The following is a 15,567-nucleotide window of genomic DNA, read 5'->3' on the forward strand; positions in this document are numbered from 1 at the left end:
TGCTGAGGTATACAGATCAGAAAAGTAGGTCCTTTGAATCACTTTCAAAATGCAACATGTGGCATTCAGGTAGACTTAACACAGTGTACGTCTGTGTTATTGTCAGCGACCAGAGTCTACGCTGCCACTCTCCGTGCCCTCACTAATTGAATTGAAGTCTTGGCACAGGGACCAAATCCCTCTAATACAATCTGGGTAGTGGATAATCTCTGGATGCCAACTGGACTACCTAAAGGACCTTTAATAGGAACCAAAACTGGGTAGAACTTGTCTGAGCAAAGATCTCTGTCAAAGCTCTTTAAGCAAATCTGGAAAAAACAAATCTTTTAATCCAAGATATGTATTCAACATCACTGTAATTGGACGTTTTTGGCCATTACTCACTTCCCAATCCTTTCTTAGGCTTTCAATTTTCATCTGTTGTTTTCATTTGAAATGTGAAATAAAACATACTGGTGTGCTCGATGTTCACTGGATGTGTGGTTGCTGGACAAGAGCAGTGACTAAAACTAACTGTAACGTAGATGTTGTCACCAAAGAAATAGAATAAAAGGCATTTTTCATTCCCGTAATCCATTGTAAGTTCCATTGTTCTGGAGTAAAATGCTTCTCTTCATGATGTGACAAAGGGATTTTATTTTGGATGGCATTAACAGATTACACTTGAACAGGACGTTTTTTGGCAGAACCAGCTCAGTGACATACGATAACCAAACAATTCCACTTCTGTCTGCAGACGCTTGTGGCAATTTGTTCAGTTCAGGATACAAATGGCATGTTTTGGATTGGACGTCGGTATGTATGGATCCCGGCCAACTTGGATTAGTTTAGACAGATGTTCTCTGAGGCAAAGAATTACAGACTACAGCAATAATCTTCAAGAAGGTGTTCTTTACTGTGATTACTGTAGTACAAACTACAGTTAAGTACGGCTGTCAGCACTGAAGTCCTCGGGAAAAAGCTGTCATCACTTCTTATATAACCAAATAAAAAGGATGATTGCAAGAAATGAGTAGAATCACGTCGGGACTTTGCTTAATCATTTGTTTCTCAGCTGTCTCGCTCGCCACACACACACAGAGATCAGAGAGAAAGGCATTCCCTGGGATGTCCCGCTCTAAAGATATCTTCTTGACAGCATGAAATGAGATCTGTCTCTCTCCCTCTCTCCTTCTTGCACGGTTGTTTTGCAATTTCCAATGCACACACAGCAAAAGTGCTTTGAAGGTAATAGGTCTGTATTATCCGTAGTATCTCTTCATCTCCTCATACCTGGTGACTTTGATAACGTGACGAAAATGTAAAAATGCTTAAATTAATAGGAAATAACCTTTTATTTTAAAGGCTGTGCAAGTTACATTTAATGCTCTGCTTACTCTCGTTAACTTTTCGTTTTTCTTCCTCCCACCACTTTCTACTTCACATCCCCCATTACCTTCTAACATTCAAAAAAAAAAAAAATCTCAAAATTGTCTCTTTAGTTACTGTCCCTGTGTTTTGTGTCGCTGCTGCTGGGTGGGTCAGGTTGCCTCTTGGCTCAGGATTGGAGGGCTGGCAGGAAAAAATAAACTAGAGCTGGGTAAAAAAAGTGACAAGGAGGACTGGAGGACTGGAAAGACCATGTGACATAAGAGAAGATGGCAAAGAAAGGGGTGTGACAGAAAAACTCAAGGGGAAGAGACGAGGGCGAGAAGGGAAAAGGAGGGAGAAAGCAAAAAGAAAGATTTGAGATAACTGTGAAGGGGAGGGATAGGAGAAGATAACAGAAGAGAAGGGAGGGAGAGAACAGGAAGGGAGGGAAATACCAGTCTAAAATGGGACTACATGTGAACAAAATTGTTGGTATCCTTCCGTTAAAGAAAGAAAAACCCACAATGGAAAAGTAATAATAAATACAAATTTACTGGAAATTAACTAATGAAAATCAGACATTGCTTTTGAATTGTGGTTCAACAGAATCATTTAAAAAAAAGCAAACTAATGAAACTGGCCTGGACAAAAATGATGGTACCCTGAACTTAATATTTTGTTGCACAACCTTTTGAGGCAATCACTGCAATCAAGCGATTTCTGTAACTCTCAATGAGACTTCTGCACCTGTCAACAGGTATTTTGGCCCACTCCTCGTGAGCAAACTGCTCCAGCTGTCTCAGGTTTAAAGGGTGCCTTCTCCAGACTGCATGTTTCAGCTCCTTCCACAGATGTTCAATAGGATTTAGATCAGGGCTCATAGAAGGCCACTTCAGAATAGTTAAATGTTTTGCTCTTAGCCATTCTTGGGTGTTTTTAGCTGTGTGTTTTGGGTCATTATCCTGTTGGAGGACCCATGACCTGCGACTGAGACCAAGCTTTCTGACACTGGGCAGCACAGTTAGCTCCAGAATGCCTTTTTAGTCTTGAGATTTCATTGTACCCTGCACAGATTCAAGACAACCTGTGCCAGACGCAGCACGGCAACCCCAGAACATAACCGAGCCTCCTCCATGTTTCACAGTAGGTACAGTGTCTTTTCTTGGTGATTCCATTTTTGCGCCTGTGTAACATGAGAGCATAGTGAAGCTCCAGTTTTTGTCACATCTGTCCAAGGATATTCTCCCGAGAAGCTGTGTGGCCTGCATATTCATTTGCAACCAAGCTCGCTTTTTTTTATGATTGCTTCAACATGTGTCTCCTCGGCCGTCCACTTTGCCAAACCCAGCGACGTATTGTGCGATCTGACCTGATTACCTGGAGGTCACCTCTAATCCGTTGGAAGTTTCTGGCCTTTGTTACTATTTCCTATTATCCGTCTCTTCAATTTGTCATCCCAATTGTCCTCTTCGCCACGTCCAGGAGGTGTTACAGTCCAGTGGACCTTAAACTTCTGAAATAATATGTGCAACTATAGTCACAGAACATCTCAAAGCTGCTGGACAGGGTTATAGCGTTACCTTTAACATGCTTTCATAATATTTCTAACAACTCCTCCTTTAGCTTCGTGTCCATGTCAGTGGCACACCATTGATACCAAGCAGCACAGTACTACCTTTCACCCTTTTAAATAGGCTTAAAAAGAGGATTATCAAGTTTGAAGACACCTGGAGGCTAATTACAGGAAAACCTAAAGTTTAACATGTCACCCCATGGCGTGGCCAAGAGGCAAGAGCGGGTCTCCCCAATCAGAAGGTGTTGGTCGATCCCCGCCCCCCTGCCACGTGTCCGAAGTTCCTTGACAAGAACTGAACCCCAAAATTGCTCCCGATGCCAGCATCGGTGTGTGAAAGTGTATGAAGGAGTTGGGGGGTTTCTGTCGATGGGTTTGCCATCCCACTGAGTAATGTTGCACGAGTGTAAAAGCGCTTTTGAGTGGTCGGAAAGAAGCTAGAAAGGCGCATACAAGAGTCCATTAACATTTAAGCCTAGTAGTCAAATTATTTTCCAAGTTTCTAGGGATAGACACAGTTTGCCAGGCCCTGTTTCAATAATGTTTTTTAAAATGAAGTCATGAGACCCCCCAATCAAAACAATGCTGATTTTCTTAGTTAATCTGCCAGTAATTTTTTATTAATATTTTGCTTGTTAGTTTCAAGTTATTCAGGACCAAATGTGGGTTTTCTTCTTAAGGAAATAGGGTAGCAACACCTGCCATGCCGTGTGTATAAGTGACCTCTCCCCCCGCTGAACTGTTTAATGACACTTTGTCACACTTTGGTAAACAATATAGATATCCTGGATTGAGAATGGCAAATCGCCTCCGTTGGCAGTTTAGCTGTTGGAGGCTGCTCGTTCCCCAGGGTGAATGAGGCCCCCCTACGTCACACTTGCAACCTAACATTTTGACCTCTCCAACAAGGAACGTACGCCTCCTGTAAGTCACGTACAGTTTGTAATATGGAAAAACTGTGACAGCTGTAAAGAACCATAACGCCTGATATTTTCAGGCCAACATAAAATTCATAAAAAGCATCTCAAGTGGCTGACTGTCCCTGCTAAGGCCCCCCCTCAAAAGTTTTGGGGTGGGAACAGCTTAAAATGCGCAGTTCTACATACCACCGCGTCATTTTAAAGAATTGAATAATTTGCCCATGCTAACATCCTTTTGTTTTGAAAGGCGCTGAGAATGAGAAATTAAAAGTTTTGCCAAAACGTGATCCTGAAACACTTGAGGTCAGCATGCAAATTGGCTGCCCAGCTCAAGGACAAACACGAAACGGTCAAATGGATGTTGGCCGTACCGCATTTAAAATCGAGCTTTTTATATGAATGGTTTGGCACCGAATGTGATGGCAGCAGCAGAAAGAATGGCAAGGCTAACTGACATTCCCGTGTAGGCAAGAGAAGAAAGGGAGAGGATAGAAAATGAGGGATCACCAGTCATCTCACTCCCTGACCCAGCAGAGAAGCAGCTTTTAGAGTCTGTGTGGTGTGTGTGTGTGTGTGTGTGTGTGTGTGTGTGTGTGTGTGTGGTGGTGTGTGTGTCCCTCTCACTGGCCAGCTGATGCTGTATTACGCCTTAGTGAGGATTTCACTACATGAGAGATTATGCACCAGTAAAACCTGCTATTTATTTATCTTGGCTGGCTGGCAGATTGGTTTATGGGCTGAATGACTATTGGCCGGCCTGATAACTACAAGAGTGAGCAGTTGATTGTTTGTTTTACTTGCTCAATGACTTATTGACCGTCTGATTTAATGGCTGATCTACTGTTTGTATAAAGTGAGTGGGTTAATGGCTAAATAACTTGTTGAATGGCTGACTGCCTTTTTATAAAGATGTCCATAGTGTAATAGGTGTAAATGTGTCGTCATCCACAAACGTAGGGTGCTATGATAGAGGTCTACCACAATTTATAAGGTTTATTTAAATGTACATCTCGGTAGATCACATTTGCCCCAGTTTTATGCTATGACCCCAAAGATTTTGCAAAAAAACAAAACAAATTCGCCATAAAAAGTATCAGGGCTTGACCTCCATTTTGCCCTGTTGTCTTCCTCCTCAGCTTTCTTTCTATGCTGTAAATAAACAGTGAAGCAAAAACCCACAGGAAATGATAGGGCTGCTGCTGTACTTCACCCTTCCTGCGCACACACAGAGCACACGGGCTGCCTGTGTGTCAGAGGAAGTGTCGGTTTGTGTTCGAGCCTGACTCACTCTCTGCCGGTGTGGTCGTGTCCTTTTCATGAATCCACATCTGTGACCTCGGTTTCCTCTCTGAAATGGTTCTTGTTGAGGTGAGACAGCAACGTGGTTTTCGTTTTCACCACAAGCCTCTGTCCTCACAATGTGGGTGTCTGTTGGCACAGCGGTCTAAGGTGGCGCACACCACATTACCCTGACGTTCTGGGTTAGAGACTGGCTTTTGTTCTTTGCCATCCATCTGTTTGTCATATTATTTCCTGTGGCTACCCACTGCAAGCTATCTAATGTAGATAAACGTGGGGTTTGTTTTAATTTTCTGCACACAAGGCTATAAGTGTACCACTGTCACTCTTGGCTGAACAAATGTAGCGCTGCAGCTTTGAATTAATATTCTTTAATAGTAGTATAAATAGTTCACTAGTGTAGCCAGTGTTTATTTATTCCAGCAGTGGTGGAACATCAGAGTGTTGAGCTGTAATGAGCCACGGGTCATTGAAAAGGCAGATTTTTAAAGATGGTGGTTTTAGGACCCTGAATGTTACCAGATGTTGATTTGCTTGAAATCATCTTTCTCTCTCTCTCTCTTTCTTTCTTTAGCATGCTGTTCCCTCAGTCCCGAACTTCAAACCGTCCATGTCGGTCCCTGACTGGCTGGTGGCCATCCAGAACTACATGAAGGCTCTGCAGTATCCTTTAACAAAGAACACAAGGCAGCACATGTCATGATGAGAGCTACATCTGTCAGGTGAAGCTAGTCTGTTGGTGTCTCATTGCATTTTACATGTCCATGTTGAGATACCAGTGTGACGGCAACTTCAGGAGTGCTCTGTGAGGGACAGACAAGCAACAGTGAAGACTGCTGTACTCTAAAAATCCTGTTGTCCCTAACAATTCCTTCAGATACAACCACACAGGAACCCAATTCTTTGAAATCAAAAAGAGCCGTCCACTGTGTGGGTAAGTGGACTGCAGCTTTGAAAAAGGACATGCAATTACAGTGTCATTTGATAATAATTAGGCGACCACAACAATCCATTTATCACAATGTTCATGTAAATACCTCTGTCTGATTGCCCTAACAGCATTCATTATTCATTATTAGTATAAACATGTTTTACATACAGCTTAATCTTATTTGGACATTTGGAAGCATAGTCTCATTTTTGTTTATATTTTGAATTAAATGTACCTGAAGTGGTCAAATTTGAACCAAATAGAAAGCACTGACACTGACACTGACAGTGACATTGCTGTGAGTAAATCCTATATTCTTTGACGCATACAATACAATACAATAGCTGCTGTAACTAAAGCCGGCTGATTAGTTAGTCTGATTATATGACAACATGCTGTAGTAGTGAGCGGGAGACCACCAACCACCTTTGACCTCCCTGTAGAGGGTGGGGAAAAAGAGACTTCATCTGTGGAGATCAATAAATCCTCCCAACATAACATAACACTGAAGCATTTAAAGTGTTTGCCTTAATGCCATTTTAATTGGTTTGTTTTGGTCTTTGTTTGCCCTTTAGTATTTACATCAAGTTGCTTATCTTATCAGAGCATCTTGATGGGAGTGGTATTAAAAATAAGATTTCTCACCCAGCTCTCACCAAACCTCACAGGTGAAAGACATTTGCAAAATCCGAATCAGAAATACTTTTCTGAAGGCAAATCTTAGATATTTACCCCAAATACATAAAACCTTGTGCTTAGAGTTAATCTATAGTTTTCCCATGAATTTTAAAATTTAAATGATGTTTTCTACATCTCTTTTCCCTCATGATTTCCACTCTCCCTCTCCCTTGTTCTTCTCTTCCCGTTCCTCCTCCTTCGCCTCCCCTTCCCTGCTTCCTACTCCCACTCATCCTCTTCATTCCCCTTCCTGTTTATTCATCTCCTCCTCTTCCTCCTCCTCCAGGTTAATGGAGACGGCAAGAGAGATGATCAGGGAGTCTTTGCCAATCAAATGTCTTGAAGCCGTCATCTTGGGAATGTATCCTTTCCTACACACACACACACACACACACACTGGGCCAAGAGGTTATTTTGTTATCTGTGGGTGAAATCAATGAGATATGTTGCTCTAATGTCCTAATGCCCCCCTACCACCACCACCCTTTCCAGCTCTTCCGTGTTGCCTGGCAACAAGCCCTCTTCTAAGTATAACCCCCCACCATACACACACACACACAAGCTTAGTATCACCCAGCAGAGCTTACATTTTAAAGCAGCAGTCTGTAATTTTTGCAACAGTTTTGACATTTAATCTCCAGAAAACCTGCCCTTTTTTCTGTCTTAACAGATTTGGTCAGCTACAGTTTTAAATGAGAAACAGTGCTTGATTATTCTCTAGTGGAAAAGCACCGAAGCCCTGGTTTGACTACAAAGGCCCATTTAACAAATCAGTGGTTGCTCTTAGTCATTGTGTCTTGACATGGAGCCTCTGTGGGCAAACATCTGTATAAGTGGGCCCTTGATCATTGGTCCTTGATGTCTTTTTAGAGCTCTGCTACCTGTCTGTGGTTGCGTGGATGCAGACTTACTGTATGTGCACACGTTAAATATCGCAGTTTTACTGAAGTAGTTGTTTCATTTGAACTGCAGACTTGTATGTGACAACATACAAATGTGTCGGAGAGGATATGTTTTTTTTCATCATGGTTACAAATGCTGAGGTCAAGGCTAATTCAGCCTCATTCAGCTGTCATCATAAATCTTTTTCAACCAGAGAAGTGTTAGAATGACACATTGATTAATAAATTAACAGACAACAAAAAACAATTGAATGATTTTGTAATCAATGAACCTTGATTAATATAAACTGTATGAAGCATTCACTGGTTCCAGCCTCTGAAATGTCATTTTTATTTTGTTGAGTAAAAACCTTTTGGAGGGTTTTTGTCAGACATAAGAAGGTAGTACAGCTTGTGGTGACCCACACTACAGGATGTAAAGGAGCTGATATGTGGTGTGTGCTGCAAACATGTCAAGTCATGAGAGACTACCTCTCTGTGTGTGCGTGAATGGATGGTCCAGTTTCACATGTGCTAGTTTCACAGTGGCTTTTCTCCAGGGCTGTCAGGGTGGCCGCTGACAGTGACTTTAATTGAGACTGACTTTGGCCTACAGATGAAAGGAAGAGAGAGAGAAAAAGTGGCAAGAGCTCAACAGGAAAAAATAACACGAAGGCGAAGGAATGAAGGAACATATGAGCCACAGGGAGTGAGAAAAGGAATAGATGATCAGTGCGAGTGATTGGGCTTTGTGCCCTTCAAACAACCTCACACTGTCACATTCATATTGCCATGGGACAGTGTGTGTTTGTGCAGTGTCACCTTTCACTGGACCTGAGGTCATCCAAGCCGAAAAAGGAACTCAGGCCCCAGCGAGAATTGAACTCACGACCCCTGGTTTACAAGACCAGTGCTCTAACCACTGAGCTATGAGGCCTTACCTGCGGACACAGGTGAATGGACAACATTTGAATATGAATGTTAAGGGTGGACACACCCTGTAAACATACCAGCTATTGTTGAGATAATAACCAACCTTACCAGTTGACTCTGTTAATGACTTAATGACTGTTCCTACACTGACTGTTCTCTACAATAAAGAGTGAGGCAGTGTTGGGAAGAGATAGGAGTAAGAAAAAGCAGTGGGGAACGAGGGATGAATAGCAGCTTTTGTTATAGTGTGTGGCTGTTGGAGGTGTCTTCTGGCTTCTGGCTTCAGTCTGTCCTCTGCCGCTGGTTCCTTTCCTTCCCTGTTAACAGTGATCTGAATTCTCTCCAGGATATTCAGGGTTTATCTTGGGTAACACCAGCTCTTTGTGTGGGTTTGACTGTGTGCATTTGACTGTGTGTGTTTGACTCTGTGTCTCATTGTATTAACCATCACTGACTAGCGCTTTGCAGAGTAAGGCCAGAGTACAAAGCAGCCTCAAGTTGAATAATAATCAGTGTAAGAACTTACTTCAAAGCACTTTTCAAAACAAAGAACTAAAATGCTACAGAGTAAATAAGGCAATGGAGACTGCATGCATATTGTATTGTAGACATACAAAACATATTTAATTTGCAGGCTGCTTAGAGGCTGCAGAACAGAGCAAACTGCCTAAAGTATGTTGACACCTGAACATTACGCTACGAGTAGAAAGCAAAATGAAAAGAAAAAAAAAAGTTTCAAAGCCAAAAAGTCACTTTCCGCACACACTTATCAGCTCTGCATTGATTTATAAAAAGTTCAGCTCACAAAGACCTTTTAATCAATTGATATTTCTTGAGAAAGATCGGCTTTTTCATAAATCAGGACAGAGGTGATTGAGGGAATTTACTTTTTTCATTGACACCTGAACATTAGACCATGTATGATTGCTGAAAATCTCATTCCAAAACCACCTAATTCGCTCACATTCAGCCTCAAGAGTGTTAGTAATGTCGGCTACTGATACTGGGAGATAAATCGCGTTCCACTTCATCCCAGAAGCACTGGATGGGCTCTATGCAGGCCAGTCAAGTTCTTCTTGGACTTCTTTGTGTAGGATGCATCGTCAGAACAGGAAAAGGGCCTTTTGCAATCAGTTGCCACAAAGTTGGACACATGGTGTTTATTGTCTAAAATATCACTGTGCGCTGTTGTGTTAAGTTTTCCCTTGCGCAAGCCATAAGAACAGCCCCAGACTTCCACATACTCATAGTCCAAGACCATTCCCCAAGCTGCTGCTGAAGAAACTCAGAGCCTTGAGTTTGCTTATGATGAAGACAAGGAAAGCACATGACTCTGGGTAAAAAAAAGCCCCGCACATAAAGAGGATTTTATGCCTTTTACTGTATTTTCTTATCTTGAGGAAGGGAATGAAGAGGGGGGGGGGGGCGGGTAAAAGAGAGAAAGAGACGGCAATATGCAGATGTAAAAGGAGAAAGAAATATGTGTCAGAGAGAGTGAGTTTAAAAATTCATTGGATTAGCTCTGCATTGTATCCATAGATAATGTTTCTCACTTACCTCTGCCTCTTAAAAAATAGACCAGAGAAATATAGTATTTGAAGGATTTCATGCAGATGATTAAAGCCTGTCTGCTGTTAGTATGGGAGGCAGACCAGAGCTGTCACATTCCAACAATTGGTAATTGACTGATAGATGGATAGAGCTGAGTCATGAATTATTATTATTCTAGCCTTCATTTCCAAGCAATAAAGTGTGAGTAAGAAAGAGAGAAGTGATGCTGTACTCATTGGCTGTAAAATAACCGACTACTCTCTCGTAGTGGTTTCCATGGCAACTGACGGAGAGTAAGAGAGGGAGCGAGAGAGCTACTCTTAGCAGCGTCACATGTCCTCCATCACAGGAAGTGTGTTTGTTTAATGAACCATTCATTAGAGGGGAACAGCAGGGTGTGTGGTGTGTCTGCAGACTTGGTGTACAGGCTTCGTGTTTCTGTTACTGTGATGAACAATAGCCTTGTGCACGACACACACACACACACATACACTCGTTGGAGTCAGCTGTAGGTGGAGGAGGTCAGCCTCAAGTTCCTCTAGAACATAAACATTTAGCATCCAGACATGTTGTTAATCATTGTTAATAGCAGTCAGACTTTCTTTCTTCCCTGATCACCACAGCGGTTAATGTAACCCTGCATGTGTGTTTGTATGTTTGTTTTTAGCCCTTCACAGTATAACTGATCTTTCCTCAGCAGTGAAATTAAGTTACTTATCAGATGATCATGTGTGCATGTGTGGAATGAAATGCAACAGAAACTGCATTAAGATCATGAGGACGTGAAACTAGCGAAACTAAGTTAAGTCAGAAATACCAGGAAACCACAACAGACCTACACATGTATATTCATTGGAACTGTACTATTTGTACAGACAGTAAATTATATAAATTTTTCTGTAATTGGCTGTAATGCAGGTGGCATGTTCTTAGGTCATGATTAATACTCGGGTGTACTCCAGAACAGACACAGAATTCAAAGCTGGTAGTGGCTTAGCGGGAAGGAATTCAGTGTCTTGCTTAGAGATACTTCACCAGACTGTGGACGTTTGGTGGTTTCATCATTCAGTAGGCCAGTCTACCCTGTTCAGGTCTGTGTTCTGCTGTAACACTGCAGGCTTACCTACAGCATGGAGACACACACACAGTCATGTTGATCATGAAGTGTGATCAGTGGTCTAGTTGTGTTGGTGGCCCTTTGTGAAAATTTAATGAAAACACAGCTGTGCGGCAGGCATCCAGGCTGTTAGTGTGACAGACAGGCACTCTGGCCAATGACAGGCCTCCGTGGACAGAACAGAGCAGATGGTGGGCTACTGGCCGACCAAGATACTTTCCAGATCTGTGTGTGCGCGTGTGTGTGTGTGGTTGCACAGACTGCTGCAGTTGGATCCCTGTCAGCGTTGAACTCTGAAGTCCACAGCATGAGCTGACTAAATATAGACGATTCAGTTATCGATTGGATTCACTTCTTAAAATTTCCATCTCAAACATTTTATCATGAAGTGGAACAGTTTTTGTGAAGTGAGCACAAACTCTGAAATCACAGATGTTGCAAACGTTTCTCTGCCACCAACTGTTTGTATCCGTATGTTAGTGAGCTAAAATGAGGTTATAGGTCAAGAGGTGCACATAATCACTACCTTCACCACACACACACCCTGAACATGTGTGTCATCACCTCCTCGGGCTTCTGATGGTATCAGATAGATAATCTGTCTCTCTGTCTTTGTTTTTTTTGTTAAATAAGAGGAAAACACAACAATGAATCAGACAGATTCAGTCAGACAGGAGGAGCTGCACAAACACAAACTTTGGCAGTCGCAGAGCCATTGTTTACCCTGTGGCATTTTCATAGTATTGGCCTTCTGAGAGTCAGACTGAATCTAATTTAACATGACTCAAGCTGCTGTGCCCCCTCTGCTGTGACAAATCCAAACAAATACAATTTCACTCTCAGGTTTGTCCTCAAATGTTTTATATTTATTTAAAGTGGTGCAGAGAGCAACAAGACAATAAAAAAACCAAACAGGTCCTTCCTTAATTCCGGTGTGTTGACCAGCTACCTGACCAACGGGCTGACGTCTCTCGAGCGTTTCCCCATCAGCTTTAAGACCCAGTTTTCAGGCCACTGCTTCCACCACGTTGTGCTGGGCGTCTACTGCAACGGACGTTATGGATCACTGGGCATGAGCCGCCGCCAGGACCTGATGGACAAACCACTGACCCACCGCACTCTGGGAGAACTGGTGGCCGAGTTCGAGAGCTCCTACAAGAGATACCAGCACACTCTGAAGAAGGTAAGAGAAGGGATGGAGTAGGGAGTAAAAGAATGGAGTCCAGGTAATGGAGGTAGGAAAGAAGCAGATGTATTAGTAGAATGAGTAGGGATGTGTTTGATTTTATCGCCTGCTTCTCCCAGGTGAAAATCGGCCTGTATGTGCCTCACGACCCCCACATCTTCCAGCCAATCGAGTGGAAGCATTTGGTGCTGAATGTTGCCCGACTGGGAGCTCAAGAGATGAAGAAGGAGCTGGAGAAACACGGCCGGGACATGAGGATGAAGGTACATGCTGTATGAACACACGTAGACATACACTCCAGGTTTCCTAATCGTTTTTTAAATGTGCTGATACAGTTTTAATTATTCTAAAAAAGTTAAAAGTTGACAATTTTTATACAAAAGAAGTTTTCTTCTTTATTTTAACACTAAACACTTCATCATTAGTAAGTTTAAGGTTCCTACAAACCAGAAACTACATCATACCCATCATATTTGAGATATAAATACACCAGGATAAGAAATTAATGTGTACTCAAGATTAAAATGCCCCTGTATGAACAAAAAAATGTCAGTTAAATAATGATGAATAACAATATCCCTTTATGTGCTTCTGAGTAGTTTTGTAAGTTTTTGTAAGTGTAAGTGTGCAGCCTGAACCAGGAAAGGAAAAGTGGCACAAAGCAGCCAGAGGCAGAAGAATAGATTGCACACAAACCACAAAATAAATCAAGCAGGATGGTAATAACTGAACAGAATAGAGTCAAAATGGACCATTTAGGATTATTGGGACAGTTTCTAGGAGTGGGACAGAAGTAAAACACATATTAGTGGTACTACTAATATAGTGTTTATTTGCCAAAATACTATAAAAACATGTAATTTCATAGTACAGAGTACGAAAGAGAAAAGGTCTCTCAAAATCAGATGAAGGGGGCCAAACATGATCTTTTAAAAATAGTGAAATAACAGTGTGAATAGAACCACACTATCATGATACACACATAAAACAAATAGTTTTTATTAATGGTTGTGTTACATGTGCTGCCTGTTAGCCAGGTCTAAAAGCATTCTGCTGCATTTCATTTTCTTCTAACCGTGACTCAAATCTGTTTTGACTTATTCGACTGAGATGAGTTGATACAGGAATTCCTGCTCGCTTATATATCACCGTCAGTGTTATTAGTCCTCATGCATCCACTGCCAGTACTCATTTCTAATCTTAGTGTCTCTGTCTCTGTTATGTTGAGATAATCCTGGTAGCTAAACTCAGCACCAGAAACAAAACACATTTTTTTTTTCTTTTGAGACTGAACAAGGGAAACACCTTTTATTATAGTTTTTCCATGAGACCGGAGATGGATGTAAGTTCCTTTGGGCTGAACATGGAATATAAACTGTCCAGAATGATTTAGGGCATGATGGGGAAGGAAGGAATGTGGGAGTGTGTGTGTGTGTGTGAGGAAGAGAGAGACACACACAAATGTAGGTTGTTTGAGGTTAAATCTTTTATGAGGCTTTCATTTGTAATTTTCTATGTGTTTTTTTTGTTGCATACTGTAGCACATGCAATTCCATGAAAGCAATGTGTGAGTCTGTGTATGTCTGTGTGTGTTTGTGTGTGCTGGGTTGCGTGCGATGTGCCAGTGTTAAATAGCAGTACAGTATATAGGCTGCACTGCATGTAAGGAAGATATGTAGGTCAGCAGGTTTGCAGCTGCCACACACTCAAATGCTATCACACACACACACACATGCACATGCACATGAAAACACAGACAAACAAGCAGTCAGACTCTGGTCAGCTGTGTAGTGCTTTATGAGACTTTGGTATAATCTCTGGTGCACTCCAGAGAATGTTTATTATAGACTTCGACAGTCAGTTCATTTTGTTTGTTCCTCTTTCTGCTTCTGTTTGAGTTAAAGTTAGCATTAAGTTTATGTTAGTGACTATGGAATGCACTACAGTAAGTCATTGAAAGTGCTCACTAGTATGGACTTAAAATGTGTGTTTTGACTGTGAAGAACTCGCAGTAATACATTACAAGGCTACTGCACTGAGGACTAGATATAAAACTTCTTTGTTAGTCTTTCCACAGTCTTTCCAACAATCACCAACGCTTGGTTTGGTCAAGATAAACCCTTAATCCACCCCGTTAGATGAAACAGTAGCTGAGAAATGGGCTTCTATGGCTGTAACGTTAGCTAATCCTTGTGAAGAATGCACACGTCAAAGTACATCTGCTAAAAAAGTGGTTGTTTGAGAGGCTCAGATTGTTATTCAAAGTGTTTGACAACAACATAAAATGGATACCGACAGACAGATAGATCTTTTGTTTTACCAGAAAGAGCACTAAATCACTCACCATCAGACTCCATAGACCAAAACAACTTAAAAAAACACATGCAAACACACACAGACCCATATATCTATCAGAACAGCTTGAGGAGCGTGACCAGCTGTGGAATATGAACCACCTCCAGGCTTTTGCTTTGTCCGGGAAAACTTGCCATCCGTGTTTATCCTGCAGTTTTCTTCTCCCACTGAGTTCTTAATGATAGCTTCAAATTGCACACACACACACGAAATGCCTCGTTTGTAGCTTTAAAATTGTATTTTTTGCACGATTCATGGGTCACAGCAGTTTTTCGAGATTGAGGGAGATTAAAAAAAGAATAAAACATCACACACGTATGTATGTGCACAGTCGGATTGTTTTTCTGGGCTCCCATTCTTCACGGTTGCACTTTTGGCCCTGCAGCTAAATAACAGCAGTGGTTGTTGGCATCATGCTAGCATAATTTCTGTACATTGAACTGCCTTGAGGAGTTCAGTAGACTATTGTGAGAGTGTAGCAGGGTGTAAATAGAAAGCCAGCTTGTGTCCCGGGCTTAACCATTTTCACAGGGTGATTTATTTTATGAATTTTATGGCACTTTAGTTTGTCAGTTTACTGATGACAGAACTCTAAAATCATCTGAGTGCTGAGACGATTACTCGACTGAAACGAGTGCAGATTTGCTGCTTTTTTTGTTTCCAGTCACTGTAAAGATATAAATATATTTGGGTTTAAGACTTATTGATGATTAATTGGGAAAATAATTGACAAAAAAAGCTGACAGATGCAAAGTGACCACAAATCATTGCTTTAAAACCAAAACAATAAGCT

At 41.7% G+C, this 15,567-nt stretch overlaps 1 protein-coding gene and 1 non-coding gene across 2 annotated transcripts in view; one reads left to right on the plus strand and one right to left on the minus strand.

Moving 5' to 3' along the window:
- vash2 (vasohibin 2) overlaps positions 1-15,567 on the plus strand; it is a 31,064-nt gene that overhangs the window by 5,342 nt on the left and 10,155 nt on the right. Inside the window, exons 3-7 of the mRNA XM_035679219.1 lie at positions 5,717-5,805; positions 6,020-6,076; positions 7,038-7,112; positions 12,179-12,416; positions 12,539-12,682. Of these exons, the coding sequence (XP_035535112.1) occupies positions 5,717-5,805; positions 6,020-6,076; positions 7,038-7,112; positions 12,179-12,416; positions 12,539-12,682 (603 nt within the window). The remainder of the gene's footprint in view (positions 1-5,716; positions 5,806-6,019; positions 6,077-7,037; positions 7,113-12,178; positions 12,417-12,538; positions 12,683-15,567) is intronic.
- On the minus strand, positions 8,497-8,569 carry trnat-ugu. The gene has a single exon. It is a non-coding gene; the product is annotated as a tRNA-Thr (tRNA).

This window comes from Morone saxatilis, unplaced genomic scaffold (genome assembly GCF_004916995.1).
Source record: "Morone saxatilis isolate NCDOM2014 unplaced genomic scaffold, NCSU_SB_2.0 Contig7, whole genome shotgun sequence".
NCBI lineage: Eukaryota > Metazoa > Chordata > Actinopteri > Moronidae > Morone > Morone saxatilis.